Source organism: Ochotona princeps, chromosome 3, assembly GCF_030435755.1.
Source record: "Ochotona princeps isolate mOchPri1 chromosome 3, mOchPri1.hap1, whole genome shotgun sequence".
In the NCBI taxonomy this organism is placed as follows: Eukaryota; Metazoa; Chordata; class Mammalia; order Lagomorpha; family Ochotonidae; genus Ochotona; species Ochotona princeps.
The window spans coordinates 67,543,945-67,566,173 of record NC_080834.1 but is presented as its reverse complement, the minus strand read 5'-3'; the positions used below and the strand labels follow the sequence as shown (position 1 = coordinate 67,566,173).

General features: G+C 39.9%; 1 protein-coding gene across 2 annotated transcripts in view; it reads right to left on the bottom strand.

The window, feature by feature from the left end:
* The window catches only part of TBC1D23 (TBC1 domain family member 23), a 61,423-nt gene extending 39,946 nt beyond the window's left edge, over positions 1–21,477 (bottom strand). For both annotated transcript variants that reach the window (XM_058661794.1, XM_058661795.1), the window contains exons 1-2: positions 21,286–21,477; positions 1,509–1,620 (exon numbers count right to left, since the gene is read on the bottom strand). In XM_058661794.1, coding sequence (XP_058517777.1) covers positions 1,509–1,620; positions 21,286–21,338 — 165 coding nt within the window. In that variant the 5' untranslated portion in view covers positions 21,339–21,477. The remainder of the gene's footprint in view (positions 1–1,508; positions 1,621–21,285) is intronic.
* Between the last annotated feature and the right edge of the window lie 752 nt (positions 21,478–22,229).

Sequence of the window (22,229 nt, the reverse complement as noted above, 5' to 3'; positions counted from 1 at the left end):
AGACAGATATTGCAACTGCTGGTTTGTTCCTGAAATGGCTGCAACAGGTGGATCTGAAGTTGAAGCCAAGAGCCAAAGAATTCCATCCTGATTTCCTGCATAGGGGGTAGGGACTGAATGTCTGGGCTATTGTCCACTGCCTTCCTATGCATACAAGCAGGAAACCAGATCAGAAGTAGAGGGACCAGCTCACAATGAGCAGTCCAAGCTGGGGTTATCAGCATCAAAATCAGCAGCTTAACGTGCTGTGTACCCTGTCAGCTGCCCTTCTTTATAATTTTTCAAGATTTATCAATTTATTAATTGTATTGGAAAGGCAGATCTACAGAAAGAAGCAGAGACATAGATACAAAGAAAAAGATCTTCCATCTGCTTGTTCACTCCCCAAGTGGCTGCAACGGTAGGAGCTGAGAATTTTTTTCTAAAAAAGTTGGTATACAAAAGAACAATGAACTGAGAAAATTTGAAAGTTTTTTTTTAATATGCTCAAATGCTACATTGATGAAAAGATGGAAAGAAGCTTAAGCAACATAGATTTAATGAAAGGGTGGTTTCTAGAATTCAGATATAAAGAAATTATGTGTGAAAACATGTATGGGAAGTAAACTAATCATCTTATATATGTGTGTGCATATATATATATATATATTTTTATGCATGTAAAAGATTTATTTTACTTTTATTGGAAAGTCAGATATATAGAGAGGAGGAGAGACAAAGAGAAAAATCTTCCATCCACTGATTGACTCCTTAAGCTGCCGCAATGGCCAGAGCTAAGCTGATCTGAAGCCAGGAGCCAGGAGCTTCTTCCACATCTCCTATGCGGGTGCAGCGTCAAAAGGCTTTGGGCCATCCTCCACTGCTTTCCCAGGCCACAAGCAGGGAGCTGAATGGGAAGTGGGATTGCTGGGACACAAACTGGTGCTCATGTGGGATCCTGAGTTGTGCAAGGCGAGGACTTTAGCCATTAGGCTACCATGCTAGGTCGAATTAGTGATTTACTTTAAAAAATAAGCACACTACTTTATGTTGATATGTATCTTTTCGTAAGTATATATATCTTTAAAAAATTATGATAAATCTTACTTCCAAATTAACGTTAACACATACATTGGAGAAGAGTTGAAATGAGGAAAATAAGACAAGCAAATAGTTTATGACAGCAAAACCCAGATACATACTTTTTTTTAAAATAAAAGCATAGCTGAAATCACTCCAAATATGCAACTGCATATCCTGTTACTCACTGGTTTTATTTTCTTGTCTCATTAAACAATTCTCATCAAAATAATTTCTACCAAAAATAATTACTTTCCCAAATCTAAACCATTGTGATTAAATACCCCAACACCACAGCCGCACACATTTTAGCAACCTGTTGTATCAATAAACTTCCTACATGTAGCATACTCATTTAATAATAAAATCTTCTGTAATTCAGACAGCTCAAAATAACTTAAACATGACTTTTAGGGAATTTCATTTTACTCATCTGAGTTTTCAGTTACCTTCCACACTCTGGCCCTCAAGTCAGCAGGCAGTGGTCTCCCCTGAATTATATTTCTCAAAGTTTCAAGATCACAACCTCCTGCTTCCAGAGCTTCTTCAAGATCCTTTTCCCTTAAAAAGAAAAAGTCCTCTTGTTGGTTAAGATGAACTTTTTACTTCATACATCTATCTTCTCAGCCAAGATCCAAATGTATGCATGGCCTATTAGGGCTATGACTTAAAAAAAAAAGATTCATGGCTGTCAAACGCACAAGGCTGAGGTAGGCAAGGCATTCATAGATTCTGTTTTATTGCAGGGGAAATCCCAGAGGTTTCATATAATTGAGCTAGTCCTAGTTTGCACCAACAAGTTTGCTGATGTTTGATTAAATTAGAGAAATTGAAAAGGAGAGGATGAGATAAGAAGGGCAATATTGTGAAGCAATGGCAATTACAGCATGCATGGTAATAGTAACTTCATATAGCACTGTGTGCCAAATACTATTCCAAGCATTTCACAGGTGTTGTTTTTCATTCTCTCACCAACCCTGTTAGGTACATTACATGGCTAACAACAAAGATGAAAAAAAAACTAAGGCACAGGAGGGTTCTGTACATATATGAGGCAAGAGAATACAGGATTTTATAGTATTTTTTAAAAGTAACATTCTTTAACATGTTTAACAATGTCTAATAAGTAGAAGAGCCAGGATTTAAATTTTAACAGTCTGATCCTAAAATATGCTGTTCACCTTACTCTGCCAACTACTGGCCAGAAGCAGAAGCCATACTATTTAGCCAAAAATTCAAATCCATGTAGCCTGATGCTGTCTTAGCACTTAAGTGTATCAATAATCGGCCTAGAGCACTGCCTAGCTTGTGGCAAGTGTTCAATTAACATTTTTATATGTGTACATCTTAGAAGATATGTATTTACTAAACAGGCAGAGTTATATGGGAGAGGGAAAGAGAAAGAGAAATCTCTCCCAACTGCTGTTTCATTCCCCAAAGGGTTGTAATGGCCAGGATTGTTCTTACGCCAGGGCCCAAGGCTTCTTCCCAGTCTTACACACTCCGTGTAGGCTACCAAACATTTGGATTGTTCTTGGCTGGGTTTTATTTATTTATTTATTTATTAAAATTTTTACTTTTTATTTATTATTATTATCATCACTTTATAATACAGTCCCATAAGCCCTGGGATTTCCCTTATCCCCTCCCCAATTCTGTCCCTGCTCCCTGAGTTCCCCTATATCATTACTATAATATGGCTATTCATACACAGTCATATGTCCATCATTGCGGGCATCGACAATGGCAGACAGTACAACTTTCTTTTGTCAAGATATAGTAAACAGTTTCATTGGGAGTCCATCTTTAGTCTGGAAGTAGAGACACATACTGCATTGTATCTTCACATCTAGATAGGACAGTCTCCATACACAGTTACTATACATCCCCTTAAATGAAAAGCCACAATACAAAATCAACAACAGGAAGAAAAAGAAACTAACAATGCCATGAAGTTAAATAACATGCTACTGAGTGACTAATGTGTCACTGAAGAAATGAACAAGAAAATCAAGAATCTTCTTGAAGAAAATGATGCTACTTTATGATCTATGACTCAGTGAAGAATTTAATGAGAAAGGAAGAGTTTTGAAGAGATGAAACTAAAAAAAAATAAAAATCCATGGTATAATTGCCACTGATCTTTGTTGGTGAGATAAGTCTCCTGTAGGCAATAACTAGATGGACTTTGTTTTCTGAATCCAGTCTACTACTCTATGATGTTTGGTTGATGAGTTTAAGCCATTTACTTTCAGGGTTAATATGATTAGGTGGTAATTTGGTCCTGCCATTTTAGCATTGGGTTGTTCATTGATTTAGTCTTCTGTTATTATTTTACTAGGATGTTCTTCCCATTTGCCTTTGGTTTTGGTGGATGCTATTACTTTTCTCTGTCAAGAGGACATCTTTAAGTATCACTTGTAGGGCAGATTTGGAAGAGGCATATTCTTTTAACTTTTCTTTACCATGGGAGAATTTTATTTCATTCTCAAAGACAAAAGAAAGCTTTGCTGGATACGTTATCCTGGGCCAACAATTTTTTCTTTTAGAATCTGGAATATGTCACTCCATTCTCTTCTGGCCTGTAGAGTTTCCTGTGAGAGTTTAATTGGTATTCCTTTATATGTCAGTTGATTTTTTCTCACATGTACATTTAAGGATCTTTTTCATATGTTCAATTGAAGAGAGCTTGATTATAATGTGTCGTGGAGATGAACGCTTTTGGTCAACCCAGTTGGGAGTCCTGTACCCCTCCTGGATGTTGTTTCCCATTCTTTCTCTAGACTAGAGAAATTTTCTCTTATTATTTCATTGAATACATTTTGAAACATGGCTTCTCTCTCTGCACCTTCTGCGACTCCCATAACTCTTATATTTGGCATTTTAATAGTGTCTTTCAATTCTTGAAAACTTTTTTTTAGCTTGATCCACCTCTGCTTCCAGCTTTTTGTTTCCCCTGGTGACAGGAAATATCTTCTAATTTTGTGGTTCTTTCTTCTGCTTCCTTCATTCTATTTTGGAGACTTTCCACTATATTTTTAATTTGTTCCACTGTATTCTTCATTTCTAATCATTCTGATTCTAATGTATCAGCTTTCATTTGATTCATTTCCAGTGTGATATATTCCTTGAATTCCTTCTGCCTGCTTTATGTTCTTGTTGTTGAGAAGAAGTTTTCTAATGAGTTTTTTGAATTCTGTATCCCCCATTTTCTCAATGTCTTCCTAGGTGAACTCTGAGGTTGGCAAAGGGTTTTGCTCCTTTCCAGGGGAGTCATCAATACTATTCACTGTTCTTTGTCTCTTCTTTTGCTCTTGGTCATTGTACTTCTGATTATCAGATTCTTCTCCCTGGGGCAGGTTTCTAAGCTCTGTTACCCACAGGCCTACAGTTTGATTTTACTTATTGTAATTGGTACACCGCTCTTTGTTTGCAGTCACTTGTGCCACTCTCTTCAGTGAGTTCCAGGTCTGGGTTCTTATGTTAGATTTCCACCATGGTGTCTGTTACCCCAGCTCCTGGCTTACCAGTCTCCCCCTCCTGTGATACCATGCTGATGTTGCACCATTGTCTATACAACCTTTGTCCCACTTCCAGTTGGAGCAGGTCCCGGGATTAGGGAGATACCAGGTGTTCTATACAGCTAGGTTGTTGGTGGTGCTGATCTTGCTGAAACCTGTTGGCTGTTAGGACTGAGGGCCACACGGACCTATTTTGACCCATATGATGCCAGAGTCAGTATTATTTTCCTGTGGGACCAGTGCAATGCACTGAGCTAGAAGTGAGTTCTTGCCAAGCTCAGTGCACGTTTAGCTCACTGCTGTCCCTGCAGTCTTAAATTCTTTGCGACACTGTAAGAAATGGCACCTGATGTGCCACTACTAGAGTTCTTGATCTGCTGGCCATCAGGTCTAAGGGCTACTCAGACCTGTCTTGGGTGGAACCTGTAGGATGCCACATTGTTGCAGTTTGCTGAGCCTGAAATGAGTTCACTCCCAGCTCAGTGCATGCACAGTACTGTCCATAGCTCTTGCCTCCTTAAACAAAATGTGGCCTAATTCCGCTCTGGGGGTGGATTTGGCCTGTGAAATCCACCCTTTTCTCGCACTGTTTGTCTGGGATGTGCCACTTTGTCTCTGCTTCTGATCAAATCAAACAAACCAGCAGGACGAGCAGTTCTTTGTCTGGGTTTACCTCCTGAGCTCCTGTTAAACAACCCTTTCCACCTTGTTGCTGGTGAAGTTCCAACTGCCAGTGGAGTTCAGATCACCATTCACTGAATGACACTGAGGTATCAGTACTGTACCACCACACCACTGTGTCTGCTGCTTTCCTGTGTCTGTCAGTCTCCAGGTACCCCTTTGCTCTTGTTCTGTCCTCTCCCATTTTCTGGAATGTGGCCTCTCGGCTTCATCCTGATTAAATGTTTTTCCGTCCGTTTAAATGTGTCCTTACCCTATTCCGCCATCTTGATTCTCTCAATTAGCATGAAAGGCTCCACTGGTACATATAGCCAAAATATAACACTACATCACCAAGTAGATAATTAAGTAGGCAATGTTCAGCCTCCTATGTTTAAGGAGTATGAGATAATTTTTTTCATTTGCATATGGTTAAAATAATTTTTAAAACTTTCAAAGACATAAATTGTTCAACCTAGCAAATAATCAATTAAATTGATTGACTGCTTAGGAATTTTCAAAAGCAGAGGTTTCATAGTATACAATTCTCATGTACAACAAAACAAAGTTTGTACATATCTTTTAAAAGTTCCTAATTTAGCCAGGCAATTTCCAAACAAACTCATGAAATGACCAAAAAATGCACATCACCATACTGAGACCAGAAAACCAGGATTTTGCATCATTTTCGTGATTTTGAAAAACACAATAACTTTCACTGCTCATTCTCTCCATATGGCAATTTAAGCCTCCCATAATGACAGGATTCTAATATTAATTTAAAGAATACATTTCATAGTGTTTCCTCCTCAAAAAAAGGAAGCCAACGAAAATGTAATCACTTGGGAACACAATACAAAAGTACTCAACAAATTAAAAAGGTTTCATCACAAACTGTTGCAAACCCACATGAAAAAGAAGATAATTAATATAGAAGGAACCTCATTCTTCTGCCATATGGTTACCAAAATGTTAGAAGTGGAAGATATTTCAAATCTGCTTCTGACTTCTGGTTGATAAAGGCTCGTGTTTACTTAATAATTCTAGCCAAAATATACAAGACAATTTGTCAGAATTTGAAAAAAAAACAGTTTGTAATCACAAATCAGGAAGATTTTTAAAAATTGTTTTAGTTTATTTATTTTATGATACAGTTCCTTAGGCTCAGGGATTTCCCCCTTCTCCTCCCCCAGATCCCCTCCCTCCACTGATTTCTCCTATATTATTACAATAGTATAAATAGTATAATCCTTCAAGACAGTCATAAGTCCACTGTTCTATTTAAGTGTATCCTGACACTGCAGGTATATACAATGGCAGAAAGTCCAGCATCCTATTATCAAGATAGATTTAACAATTTCATTAGGAGTCCTCCTTTTATTTGGGAGCCAAGATGAATACTACAACATATCTTCATTTCCTGGTATGCTAGTCTCCATTATTAAGTTCATCTATGAAAATATATGCATATCAATAAGGTAGAGTAATCCACCATGGTGGGAGGGTTTGGGGAGGGGTGGGGAGAATCCCAGTACCTATGAAACTGTGTCACATAATACAATGTAATTAATGAATAAAAAAAAAGAAAATATATGCATATACACGTTTACCTATATACCTATTGATCTTGTATTTTGCATGAAGGTTGCCTTATATCAGAGAAAATATGATATTTGTCCTTAATGGATTGGCTTATTGAAGAAAATTCAATGCATTGTTGACAACAAAATAACAAAAACTTAAAGAATAAAATGTGTAAATGAAATGAGGGACTTAAAATATCATTTAATGAGATGAAATTCTGTGACCAAATAAATGAACTATAGTTTTCCTATTTTTAATGAACAATGCTTATTTTATTTTTGCAGTAACTTTGCCAAATCCCTTGCTATTACAAACAACAAAGTTAGTATTTGGGGGCAAAATGTCTAATCCTCAAAGCTCTTTTTAAAATCACAGTGAGGCACAAGCACACTGCTGTTGATACAGCTGCTCTGCACTATTGTTTGATATTGTCCCCAGGGAATCACAAACATGGTCTCCAGCAGTACAGTCAGAGAGAGCGTCTTCGGAGATCAGAAACTGGTACGCTTTGGTAGATACTTCTCACAAATCTAAATAATTAAAAATAACCCTACCTTCTGAGCAAAGTGTTCAAAGCTTCAGTTACATGTATGCCAACGTAAGTAAACTATGCACTTTTAAAGCAGTAAAGAGCTAAAAACTTAAAAAAAATTTCACAGAAGGATCAAGCAGAGATCACAACTCCATAGCAGCTAGTTCTCAAACAGAATTCTACTTCTGAACAAGCAATACATACAATTACAACACACAAAAATAAAACGGATGTCTGGTGGGGTATGATTTTCTTCAGACTCTTCTTTTTATGGGCAGCTTCATACTGACCTTACAAGTTAAGAGTTGGGACAAACATTGTAGACCTTCAGTTATGGTCTTAAAATAGGTAAGTACAGACTTTGTTAGAATAAGCATGAAGAATATGTAACTGTCTCTCTTGCCCAGAAACTTCAGGGAAGAGCAAATTTAAAACTTTGAGTTATAAAGGAGAAATCTACCTCTTTCTGGTTTTATGACTTTGAAACTACAGAATATGTTGATCAGATAAGCTATTGTCAATGATTCTCACTATATTATTTCTCAATATCATTTTTAAAACTTGAATAAAACATAATAGCTTTTCCCCACATCTGATGTTTTATGGTAACACTGTCTAATCTATGCATTGTAACATAAGTTGCTTTAAAATTAGGGTTAGACAAGCAATGTTAGACAAACAATGCAACTGAATTCATACAGAATTAGTTTAACAATTACATTCAAGCTAGCAACTGAATTTTATGTCTCTTCCTCAATCAAAAGCTAAGTACTTTCCATTGCACAATGAACCATTTGCACAATGTTAAGGAGTTAAAACATGAATTTTCAGGCACTTACCAAACATAAGATGCCTTTTTACTTACATGATGAATCGATTCAATTGGAAACATTGTAATTATTTTCTAAGTAAACCATGTACTGAACAGTATTAAAAACTATGATTTTTACAAACATTTAAATTATACATGTTGTGTCCCCTAAACTAAAAAAGTTACAAAATATCTCACTAGGAAAAGAAAATGAGTATTCTGATTTTGCATATTATTCTCCTCCCAATCATATTCTAAAAATTCTTTTCCCTATAAATTTTTCAAAGCTTATTATGTACACAGTCTATCTGCAGTAATTACGAAAAAACAAGACTTATTTCATCTTTCTCTTCCTTTTTTTAAAACATGTCTTTGTGCTTAGGAAATCCCATCTTCATTAGTAGCTCATCATCACTTCTCTCCATCCTCTCCTAGTTTCTGGCAGCCACTGTTTACTTTGTCTCCAAACAATTCCCTGAGTTTTTCACATAAATGGAATCATTACAATATGTGGTCTCTACATCTGCTTTCATTGACTTAGCATGACATTCTCAAGGTTTTCTATGCTGTAGCAAGTATCAATACAAGTTTTACTGTAAAGAATTTCACTGAGGGGTCAAAGCTACAGAAAATAGACTAAGCAGCTTCCTGCAGCACTGATATCTCATATGGGTACTGCCTTGGGATCTAGCTGCCTCACTTCCAGCTGTGCTAATGTTCTTGAGAAAGCAGCAGAGGATAGCCCAAGCACTTGGTTCCCTGGATCCACGTTGGGGACAGTTAGGAAGCTCCTGGTTCCTGATTTCAGCCCAGTCCTGATCATTACAGCCACTGGGGGAATGAATCAGAGGATGGAGGCCCTCTCTCTTCCCACCCTCTCTGTAATTCTGCCTTTCAAATAAATAAATTTAAAATATTCATCAGATTTTACTTTAACTTTGTGGTGATTATGATCACCTCTTCATCTTTAACATAAATCTTAATAGGTTAACTGGCCATAAGTATGTATAATTCATATAGGTATATTATATATTCTTGCTAAGCAGGTCTGGAGATTAAAAATCTCATACCTGGGGCAGTCATTGGTACAAGAGTGAAGATATCACTTGGGGACAAACACACCATGTCAGGGCACTCAGGATTGAGTTCCTGCTCTGTTTCTGATCCAGCTTCCTATTGATACATACTCTGAGAAGCAGAAGGTGATGGCCCCAACTGAGCCCCTACTCTTTACGTGGGAGACCTGGGCTCACAGCTTTGACCCAGTTCAGTCCTGGTAACTAACTGCAGGTACTCCAAGAGTGAGCCAGTTGACAGCAGGTTTCTGTCTGCCTCTCCTCTCTGTATGTGTCACTCTGCCTTTCCAATAAAAATTTAAAAATACAATTAAAAAATGAAAAAACAACAATAAACCTCACTCAGAACGGCTATTACCAGGGGGCAGGCCTTTGCAACAGGAATTGAGACACTGCCTGGGATGCCTGCATCGCACAACAGAGTACCTGGGTTGGAAACCTGGCTCCTTTGCCTAGGATCCGGCTTCCTGCTGATGAGTATTCAATGGGACAGCTGATGGTGACTCAGAGTACTTGGTCCTGCCACCCACATGAGTACACAGACTGAGTTCTAGGCTTCTGGCTGTGGCATGGCTCAGCCTTTGAGTACTGAAGGCATATGGGGAGCAAACAAGGACGCTAGGGATCTCTATCTGCTTGTATGGCTAACTCCCTGCCTTCAAATAAATGAAAATTAATAAAGAAAAAAGAAAGAGCAATTGCTATTAAAAAAAAAAAAAAAAACAGAAAATCACAAGTGTTGAAGACACTAGATACTAGAACCCGTGTGCACTGTTGGGAGGAGTATGAAATAATGTAGCCACAATGGAAGACAGTATGGAAGTTCCTGAAAACACTAAAAATAGAATTATCATATGATCCAGCAATTCCACTTCTGAACACATACTGGAAAAAGCTGAAAGCCGGAGCTAGGCTAAGTATCTACCCACTCATGTTTCCAGTAGCATTATTCACAACATTCAAAATGGAAGTATGTGTAAACAAAACGGGGTATACACACACAAAAGGGTTTCGTGAAGCCTTAAAATGGAGAGGGAGAATTCCAACATGGATGATGTAGAGGACCTTATACTCTGTAAATAAAACACTCATAAGAACTCTAATACAATTACACCATTTAGTTACCTAGGGTAGTCAAATTCAGAAGTGGAATAGAGATTACCATGGGCTGAGGAAGAAGACACAGGTAAGTTGTTTAATGAACATGTTTCCATTTTATAAAACAGAACGAGTTATGGGGATTGTTTGTACAACCATGTTGAATGTTTCATACTACTACACAATGAAAAATAGTTGGTCCCAGTGCTATAGCCTAGTGGCTAAAATCCTTGCCTTGCAACCGCTGGGATCCTATATGGGTGCCGGTTCGTGTCCCAGCTACTCCACTTCCCTTCCAGTTCTCTGTTTGTGGCAAACAGCAGCCATGAATGCTTTTATTACTAACCATAGCTACATTACAAGAAATCAACAAAAGCCCAAAATCTTCCATGAAACCTTAGACAATTTAGTCATATAAGATAGTAAAGTGAAAAAACTGGACTCAGAAATTTTCATTCCAAGTCATTTCTAGCTTTAAAAACCATATAGAGGGCCTCGTACGGTGGCCTAGCAGCTAAAGTCCTCGCCTTGAATTTGCCAGGATCCCATATGGGTGCCAGTTCTAATCCTGGCTGCCCCACTTCCCATCCAGCTCCCTGCTTGTGGCCTGGGAGAGCAGTTGAAGACAGCCCAAAGCCTTGGAACCCTGCACCCGCGAGGGAGACCTGGAGGAGCTCCTTGTTCCTGGCTTCAGATCGGCACAGCTCCAGCCATTGAGATCACTTGGGGAGTGAACCATCGGATGGAGGATATTCTTCTCTGACTCTCCTCCTCTCTCTCTGTCTGTCTGTCTCTCTCTCACTCTCTCTCTCTATATATATATATCTGACTTTGCAATAAAAATAATAAAAATAATAAAACCATCCTCATCTCCAATATTTCTACATATATTTATTTGAAAGGTCCTATACATGACATACTTATTTTTCCTTCAAAAAGTTACCTTCTTTGTTCCACAGCTCAACTCTATCAACAACTGTCTCGACTCATCTCTACTTTCTTCATCCTTTCAGCCCAAACTCCCGTTACTCTAAAACAGCTCTGGGCAGACTGCTGTAATCTCGCTCAATCCTCACCCTCTTACATAACTGCAACTCTCATCTTAAAACTCTCTCCTTTAAATTTTCTCTATTCTTCTAATCTATGCTCTGACTTCTTTTCTTCCCTAATGTAAAGTCTTTCATTTAAACTTTCAATAAATACATTCTGATAGACTATTACATTGTAGCCACTGTGTGAGGCACTGAAGATCAGCAGTAGCTAGAAAACCAATTCTGCCATATGGCTATTCTAGGTTCTTGCCAAAGACCTGTTACATAAATCCTGCTGAACAGGGGTAGGAGCTGCATTTCTGCAGTGTAGCTCATTCAGACTTGTTTAGAATGTAAACTACTATGGTACAAATTAAACCATGATGGTTTAGGTCAGGATTGCTAAGAATTACTTTGAAGTTTTAAAATGACCAGCTAACAAGTTGTAAGCACTAGCAAACTGCACTGACAGTGAGTAACCATTCGCAATCTGCATGTGTCAAGTTGTGGTTTCATGACTTAATTTGTGGCACCACATTTCTGGGTATTTCTTCACGCTCCAGACATTAAGACGTCAGCAGCAAAGCTTTGTCTGAACTTATCTTGCAATTATTAGCAAGTTGTAACAAACAAGTAACATACAGAAATCCCCTAATTACTTCCTAAATATTCTATATGACATTTGAAAGCAGTGGAAACGCAGTAAATTCATTACATAGAAAAGAATGGAATCCAAAACACTAAAAATCATTCAAGCTGTATGATAGCTTCAGCAGCGTAGGGAAATTCCCTAATAAATAATACAATCCTTACAGATTTTGTACATTAATAAGGATCTTGTGCCAAGTATACAAAGTGCTAAATCTAGTTCTCTTGACTTTACAAGCCAATAATTACAGCTATATAATTTCAGCACTGTACAAACTGAGAAGCTTTAAATCTTCATAGATTTATATTTGATCCCAGAGTCTATGCAAATTAAACTGCAGCAATGAAATTAACGGCACCCTTTCCTCTGCAAAGAAAAAGCTCAGGGGTTGCCAAAATAAAAAGAACAGCTAAAAAAAAGTTTAACGATATGTGTAATACAATACATTATGATCAATGAAACAAGCCAATCTGCAACGGACAAATATCGTGTGTTCTTTCTGACATAAGATAACATTCACGCAAAATACAAAACACACACACATATAGGTTACAAGTATATACATATATTCTGATAGATGAACTACACAATCGAGACTAGCACACCGCTGATACACTGACGTATGCATCTCTACTTCCCACTGAAAGTTAGAAATACCTTGACAATATGATGCTAGACTTTCTGCCTTTGTCTAAGTCCTCGATGCCATGACGCACCTGAGGAGCAGAACGTGACCTGCAGCTCTTGCTGAAGGACTGTACCACTTTAGTGATACAGGGGAAACGGTGAGAGGGAAGAGTGGGAAGGAAACAAGGGAATCCCTATACTTAAAACCGTAACGTGGAAAAATAATACAGATAATTTTTAAAAAACTGAAGAAAATTTATTAATGAGTAGTTAACATCAGAGAATGCTCTAAATTCTCCTTTCTCCAACGCTTTCTCAAAGTGTTCAATCAGCTTTGTTCCGTGAGGTGGCTTTCCAATCACAACAAATGACTGCATTTGGGTTTTGTTTTATCTCCAAAGCAGTTCGTCTGGAAACTAAAAATAAAGTGTCTTTTGCCTAAGATAAAGAATTGGATGAAAATACCAGTAACTAGAGAGAGAGGGAGTGGGGAAACATTACAAATAATACAAACTCTCCCTTTATCTAACGTATAACATTAAAGTACCACCAATGTTCTTTTTCTTCATATCATCATTTTTGGGCCTGGTGCAGTAGCCTAGTAGCTAAAGTCCTCGCTTACACACGCCAGGATCCCATATGGGCATCGGCAGTCCTGCTTCCCACCCAGCTCCCTGCTTATGGCCTGGGAAAGCAGTCATGGACGGCCCAAAGCCTTGGGACCCTGCTGCACCTGCGTGAGACCTAGAAGAGGCTCCAGGCTCCTGGCTTCAAATTGGCTCAGCTCCAACCATGCAGCTGCTTAGGGAGTGAGTCAACAGACAGAAGATTTTTCTGTCTTTCCTCCTCTCAGTATATCTGACTTTCCAATAAAAATAAAATAAACCTTTTTTAAAAATCATCACTATTGAACATGAAGCGATAACACTGAAACACCTGGGCAACAGTATTTTCCAAGACATACACATAGGATTTATTTTTATAAGCAAGGTCCTCAGACCTCAATGAAGATTTAGTTCGCAGAACAAGATTTCACTGACATTCACTTTATTGACTAAATCTAAACAGAATTTACAAAACAAGGTTCAGGAATTTCTGGTGTTCAGTTACGTGCCTATATTAGACACATTCTTCTACACACCACTTTTATAACTCAAAACTAAGGACAGAAACTCCTTAAAAAGGAAATTTCTCATGTCTCCAATACCACTGTGAAAAAAGTAAAAAATGACTGAGCTGTTAAAGTTACTACTCACATGTCATGAATGCTATTAAAAACCCAAATAAACTAATTCTATTTTAATACATGATATCAACACATAAAGCCAATACAATGACTTCTTTGTTAAAATACACTATTACCTAATATTATTATATAAACATATTTATTAAATCCACAATAGGGGGGCAAGCATTGTAACACGGCAGTTAAACCACTGGCGAAAGATGGAATCCCAATGAAACTGTTGGACATGTGTAGACAAAGGGATGCTGGACTGTCTGACGTTGTCTGTACCAACAATGTCAGGGTACACTTAGATAAGAGACTGATAGAATTATGATTCCTTATGAAGGACTACACTATTGTAACAAAATGGGAAAAATCTGACAGGGGTGGGAGTTTTGGGGCGAATCCCAGCCTACACAGAATTGTGCCAGACAGTTCAAAATTAAAAATAAAATTTATTTAAAAAAAAACTGTCTAGGAAACCCGCACCTCACATCACAATACCTGGAATAAAAGTCCTGCTTCCAATCCAGAGTCCTCCTGCCTTGGAGGCAGCAGGCGGGGCCCAAATGCATGGGTTCCTGCCACACACCTAAGAGGCTCAGAAGGAGTACACAGCTTCTGCCTTTGGCCTAGTTCAACACCAAAGCTGACCCTTGTGGTGCTGGCAACCCATGTGGGCACTGAATCTAGTCGTTGCTGCTCAATTTCGGATTCAGCTGCCTACTTACATGCCTAGGAAAGCAGCAGCTGACGGTTCAAGTGTTTGGGCCTGTGCACCCATAGGGGAAACCCGGAAGCTCCTGGCTTCCAGCCTTGGGTGGCTCAGCTAGGGCCCTTGTGGCCATTTGGGTAATGAACCAGCACATGGAAGATCTCTATATATATATACTAATCTGATTACACAAGTCTCTCTCTCTCTCTATGCTAATCTGATTACACGATTCTCTCTCTCTATGCTGATCTGATTACACGATTTATTTTTTAGTGAGGGGAGGGAAGAGCAAGGATATGAGAACACAGTACCCAGAAAACACAAAGGTATAACACATAACACAGTCAATTATGTCCCACCATATCAAAATTTGCTCCTTCTTGCATATGTATATAAAAGAGACAATGTGGTACAGAGCTCTCATGTATCTATACAGCCCTAAAGATGTCTCCGATAACCAATATGCACATACGCTCAACAGCTGACATCTGTCTCCGATGCAGTACATGTGAGATACACAAGGGGTCTGCAAAAGGTTCATGAAAAGTGTTGCAAATTTCTCTAAAATCGTATAATAACAGCTTGAATGTTACCAGTATTCAGTGAATGCTTTCTGAACTATGAATACTTTGCTATACTTTATTTTGCTTTCTGATTAATATGAGAGCACTGCCTTTCGTTTGTCTCGGGTAGAATCCGCATTTCAGCAGTAAACAGCAGAAACGGTTTCTCAAGTGCGTTTTATCAATCCTTTTCCAAAGAACCCTACTCATGGCTGTCATGTGCAGCTCATCTACCCAGGAACTCACAATTACCTGATATACCTAACTCGAATTAAACAGGGAATACACCTGCACCTATGCAGCGACTGCACGCATAGGAAAATGAGTTAAAGTGAAATATTTTGAACATTTTTAAGTTTTACTTAGTTGAGAGGTGCAGGGCAGTAGACAGCAGGCCTTGGGGCTGTCGTTAAGGATTCAATCCAAGTCTCCCCTATGAGTGAGAGACATCACCTGTTTCCTCCCACAGTCTACACAGGCATAATGCTGCAGGTAAGGGACTGTCTGGAGTCAATTCCAGCCATCTCGCTGGCATTTTAACCACCGGACCAAATGCCTGCCCCTCAGATACATTATTTAACACGGAAAAATAAACTATTAACTCTAACTTGTGAATATAAAACAAGCAAAAATTCTAGACATAAATTGCTATTTAAGGCTTGCTTCTAAAAACTGTGAAACCTGAATTACAATTATAAAAAAAGATTTTCATGTAAACAGTAACTAAAATAATTTATTTTCCATATTTATCTGTCTTCTAGTTATAGTTTATGCAACCAAAGAACTGTCACTTAGTATCCCTTAATTCCACAAATAAAGTTCATTTTCTCTTCTTTCTTTTCCCTAAGGTAATCCAGTCACACAGTTGTCAACATTTTTCTTAAAAGATTTCTTTCTCTTTCATACTGAATGTATTTCTTGGTTAAGTGCATCATTTCTGAAATTGCAATCAGCACATCCTTCGCTGACATTTTAAACCCTTCTTCATACTTTAGTTCTTAGCAAGTGGGAAGTATTTACAGAATGTATGAAATTTTGAAAAAGAATCTATTATTCTGTAAGGAATTTCTATCCACATCTCAAACTAATACAACAGAATCTTTCTGTGGAACTGATAGTTTTATAATTTTAAGGAAAGTTTAGCAATAATTTAAGATTTTAACAATAAGTGAGAACCACAGACTGAAAGTGAATGACAAGCTCGTAATACCAATAGTTGTATAAGCAAAAGGTATGCTAAAAGATTTTTAAATCATGACTTTGTATTCTTGGGAATTATTTCAGGAAGAAAGCCTCAGAAAATGAGAACAAATATTTAAAGTCAAGGCTAGTTTCTTGAACACTAAGAAGAATAAATTTATCACTGTTTGATCTTACATATCCAGATTTTCAAAAATTGAATTTGTTTTAAAATACTTCAAGTCCATTAAAAATATTTTTGAAATGTTTCCACTACATCCTTTGAGCTTATACGGCTGAAGTTGTAAAAGGCAAGGGAGCAAGGAAAGTTTCTGATCACTCTGACTTTTCATAAAACATGAGCACTGTGACAGCCTTGAGTTCACAAAAACACTAGAGTCAGGAAATGTATAGGAAATGGTAGCCTTGTATACTACATACAAGTTGATACAAAAATCTGTATTCACTCACTCATGTATTCATTCAATAAACATTTACTGAGCCACCTGCTGTCAGCCACTACTCTTGAGAAGTTCACTATGTAAACAGCATTAGGTCATGTAATTAAATAACCGATACTTTCAGTGGCATCATACATACATATACATATAGATATACATACTTTACATGTACATACATACACACATATATTCATATAAATACATTGTGTGCAATGTGATATATAAAAATATAAATTCATTTGACCTACTAACTCTGACATATATATCATCTAGCACCTCACTAACTAAAGCATGGCCTATGAAACAGCAGAACTGCTAAGTCAGAAATACAGAATCTCAGATCCCATTTAAATCTACTGAATCAGACTCAATATTCCAACAAGTTCTCCAGGTACTTCCAATGCATATTGAAATGTGAGAAAACAACAATCTATAATCTAAATGAAAAACAGTAAAAACATGAAAGTGAAGCCACAGACTCAGTATTTTTAAGATCACCTCTTCTAAACCATTTTAAGCAGCAGGGAAGATACCGGCATTGCAGTGCAATGGGTTAGGCTGCCACCCGTGACATGCTGGTGATCCATGTTAGAGTGCTGTGGGGCTCAGGGGCAAAGAGGTCACTAAGTCAACAAGACGGTGACTAACAGTCAATGTCACTGGGTTACACCTGGCGAGCAAGATGGCCGTCAAGGACAGAGCCTGGGCGTGAACCAGGGCAGGGGGCAAGTCATTTCAAAGAAAGGCCCTGATTGGCCAGGGTCATTTTGCTCACCTGCCCCTGGCCTATGGGAGGTGGCTTCAGCAGTCCTGCTCCTGGTAATTGGTTACTAGTTCTCCCCTCCTGGAATTCCTGGCCTGAGGCTATTCGTTGCCCCATATATGAATTTGTACTCCCCAAATAAATTGGAACTGCTTACACAGAACCCCTGTTTCTCTCTCACGCGCTGGGAGGCTGGATGGCGGGCAGCAGGCTCACCCCCTTCAGCAATGGGGTACTAGAGGAATCTGTGGGGGAGACCCCACAGAGTGCCATTTCTGCACTGTGGGGGAGACCCCGCAGAGTGCCATTTCTGGTCCTGGCTGCTCTACTTTCAACCCAGCTCCCTGCTAATAATGTGCCTGGGAAAGCAGCAGAGCACAGTCCCAGTCCTTAGACCCCCTGGATCCACATGGGAGACTTAGAAGAAGTGTCTGGCTGCACAATGGCCCAGCTCCAACAGGGTCATTTGAAGAGTGAAGCAGCAGATGGAAGATATCTGTCTCTTTCTCCCTCTCTCTGTTAACACTGCCTTTCAGTAAGTAATAATATATAAATATTTACAAAGAATGTAAAGGGGCACACATCTGGCCTAGCAGGTAAGCTGCTGGTTGGGATGCCTGCACTGCATACAGGAATGTCTGGGTTTGGATCCTGGTTTGGGCTTCAATTCTAGGTGTCTGCTAATGCAGATACTGGGAGGTCTCTGCTACCCATGTGGGAGACCTAACCTGAGCTCCTGGCTCCTGTTTTTGGCCTGGCTGAACCTCAGCCATTGCAGGCATTTGGGGAATGAAGCAGCAGATGGGAGCTCCATCAGTTTCATTGCTTAGCCAAAAAAAAAAGGCCATACATAAACATATAATGGCAGCAACTTCAAACACCTAATCTCAGTTTAAAACAGTAACAGGTTCCCATTCTGTGACTACTACTCACCAAACACTCCCAGAGAAGAGGCTTGACTGAACCTGTGACTCACAACTCCAAAGGTCTTTCTTGCCTCTGTTAAAACTCACTTCTAGGAAATGAAGAATGCACTCATAGCAGAATATAACAGAATACCTCCACTAATAAAAATAAGACACAATAAAATGTGATGCTAGATCAAGGACAAAGAAATCCTAAGAGGAAACAAAAGCACAACCATTCACTCCACGCCCCTTGCTCAAAATCAGCTTTACTCAAGAACTCCCCCAAAACACCTTAATTCTAGAAACATTCCCCTGCAGAGCCCTCAATTAGAGCCCTACACTTAACTCACTCAAAATAGTAACATGTTATAAATGCCTAGGTTGCTTTCTAAGGTTTTGCAATGTCTACATCACCATTTTTTTACCTTTATTTTTTAATTTATTTTATTATATTTTTGACAATCTTTACATAGCTAATTAGGGTAAAAAGGTTCAAGGGCTACAGGAAAGTGGGTAAGACTATTATTTCCATATTATTTCCTTCATGTTTCTGAGGTAGAGGGGGATATTGAGGGAGAAGCCCAACCCAGTCTCCCACCCACCCCAGGTCCCAGATGTGGGGCATGCTCTGAGATACTTGCTCAAGTGGTTTCGATAGTTCACCAAATCTGCCAATCTCGCCACTCCAAGCACAATAAGGTCATTGAAGAATCCACTGATTGACATAGTCCATCATAGAGTCTCCGTTTGCCCAGTTTTTCACTGCCAACATATAGCTGAGGTGGTTGATTGACTTGTTCTGTCTTCTGTCTTTTCATGGTTGGGGTTCTGAGTCCGGCAGTTCGATTAGGAAGTACAGGGCCTGGCACAGTCCATCGACCCAATCAGTCCCTATAACTTCGTTGAAAAGTTTTTTAAACTGTTTTTGCAGACTTTTCTGCATCTTTCTGTTTGTTAATCCTAGTTATTCTCCAAGCAAATCAGTGGTTTTCTTGCTTGTGCTATTACTTCATGCAGAGATCTTTCCCTTTTTTGATTTGCTGATAGTAGATACTGAATGTCTGAAATATGGCTAGACCACATAGAGATGTAAGGTAAATACATAATGTGCATTTGATTTTGAAGACTTGTTACAAAAAAAAAAAAGTCAAAATTATCTTGCTGTCTTTAAAACAATTAGTGGCTAAAGTCCTTGCACAGCCAGGATGCTATATGGGTGCCAGTTCTAATCCCGGCAGCTCCACTTCCCATCCAGCTCCCTGCTTGTAGTCTGGAAAAGCAGTGGAGGACAGCCCAAAGTCTTGGGACCCTGCACCCACGTGGGACACCCGGAAGAGGCTCTGGGTCCCTGGATTAGATTGACTCAGCTCTGGCCACAGTGGCCACTTGGGGAGTGAATCAGCAGAGGGAAGATCTTCCTCTTTGTCTCTCCTTCTCTCTGTATATCTAACTTCCCAATAAGAATAAAAGTCAAAATATTGAGCTGGATAAATTAAATAAAGGAGATCATTAAGATTCATCTTACCAGTCTCTATTTAATCTTTAATGTGGCTACAGGAAAAATAATTACAGGTATGCCTTCCATCTTCTGGACAGCACAGGTCTAAATCACACTGTTTTCTTAAACACCTCTGCTTTCATGATGCCTCCCCAATGACTCCAACTAAAACAGGTTTTCGCCCCACCATTCCCTAACATTTGCAGTCACACTTCCGCAGAATAACATTGATTTTACCTTACAACACTGTGTATGCTGACAGGTTCCCGGCTCCAATAATGGCCAAGAGAAAAAAAAACTCATCTAGGTCATTATGAGTTTTGCTCCTACGCTTTGGAGAGTACATGCACGAAGGTAATATTTAATGTCAGCTAATGAAAAAGTGGAATTTCTCAGTCGCTAAACTATCCTTCAATGATGTCCATTCTCCCCCTCAAATGATAGTCAAAGACTATCTGTGTCTTGTACTATTTTCCGGTGAGCAGACAGCCAGTGAGCTATATAAGGATACAGTGGACAAGCAAGCCCAAACGAACATGCTTACATCACTGGTAAGAACTAGACAAGCCTGGAAAGCATACTCCTCAAAAACATACGACATTATCATCCTTAACAGTGTACTGTGAAGATCAATTTTTTCAAAATAAGAATCTTCCCAAGATGGTCACCACTTCAAAAATAAAACAGGTGCATACGCAAGAACAAAGTCCCACATGGCGGGCAATGCTTAGTATCGAACTGTGAGGAGTGATGGGAAAAGATGGCTCATGTGAGAGGGGGCGAACTTAAAATGTGAAATGGGATTTTAAAATAATAAAGGGGGAAAAAAAGCCCACCACCAACACTCAGTTACATGGAAAGGATCCATTCTGGGTGTGTCTTGTCAACTCTGAACCTTCAAGCAAAGGTCGTGCTGTTCATTTCAAAATCTCTTCCTCCAAGAGGACTCTCATGCCTGAGGTTCCCATCCAAGAAACTTCCTTCTTAGACTGCTGCAACTCCCCCAGCCAGGCTCCTGCCAACCCAGCCCGAGAACCGCCATGTCCAGCAGAGTTTGGAGAGTGGTGTGCGGGGGGTGAGGCCCGGACCTGGACGACACCCACTGCCTTCCAGTCCTGCCCCTGCCCCTTGCCCCTGGGCAGCACCGCACTGCCCGGATCCTACAGGCAGAGGGGGCGGGGCAGGCCACCGCGGACCCGGCCGACGACGGCTCGACGGCTTCTCCCTTTAAATGCCGGAGCCAGCCGGTGTCTCAGAGACCCGCAGCACGGTGAGGGGGGACAGTAAGGGGTCACAGGGCACCAGCCCAGGCTTTCACTCACCAGCCGTAGCCACTTGGCGGTGACAGTGGCAGGACTTCTTCTCCTTCCGCCATTGCTGTTGACGTCCACGTCACTTTGCCGAAAAGTGGACCTGGCGCCCAGACAGACTCTGAAACCCAATGTCGTAAAAGGTCTTCCCAAGTCCGGGATTTGAGCTTCTCCTGAGGGAAAGACAGAAGGAGGGGTTAGGGACGACGGGCGGAACTGAACGTCACGACGCCCCAGGGGCGACAAGCAGCGTGGGACGCTTGAGGGAGGAGACTAGGTAAAGGAAACTGCCCGTCCGAAGACTACAAGTCCCAGGATGCCGCGGGGCCTTGGGCCGGACGGAGTGGGTGGGATGTGTGGGGACGCGCGTCCCAGTAGGAGGGCCCCGGCGTCTGGAGCTTCGGTTCTTGGCTTCTGGTTGGCGTCTGCATTCCAATTTGGCGTCGAACTTAACCAAGTTAAGACCTTCAGTGAGAGAGCACGGGTGAGAATTCACGCAGGGAAGACGAACGTAGGAGGAGAGCAACATTTTTGTCCTGTCTTGGAACGACTTGGACGGAGTGTGGGATGTAAGGAAAGGGCCGACCAGCCTTATATGTGACGCTGGCACTCTTCGCTTCTGCAGGTTTGAAGGTTGTAAATCAAGCTGAGTGGTAGAGGAATATGTTTTAGCGTCCTTCCTTAAAGATGTCTTTCTAACAGTGTGGAAAATCAAGTCCAAATTTAGAATTTCAGAACTGAAATTCCAGAAAAGGGAAACTGTCCAGATCCTATGCTTTGCAGTTCCGTGGATGGACTCATTCAGTCCCTGTATCCACGCTCTCTCCACACCAGCAGTATCCCTCAAACACAGACCGCTTGGCTTCCCGTAGCCACCTCGGGCTTTAAGTGGGCACGTGTTTGGGAGAATGGACCTAAGGAAATGGCTTTTGCCATGAGTGAAACATTGTAGATGG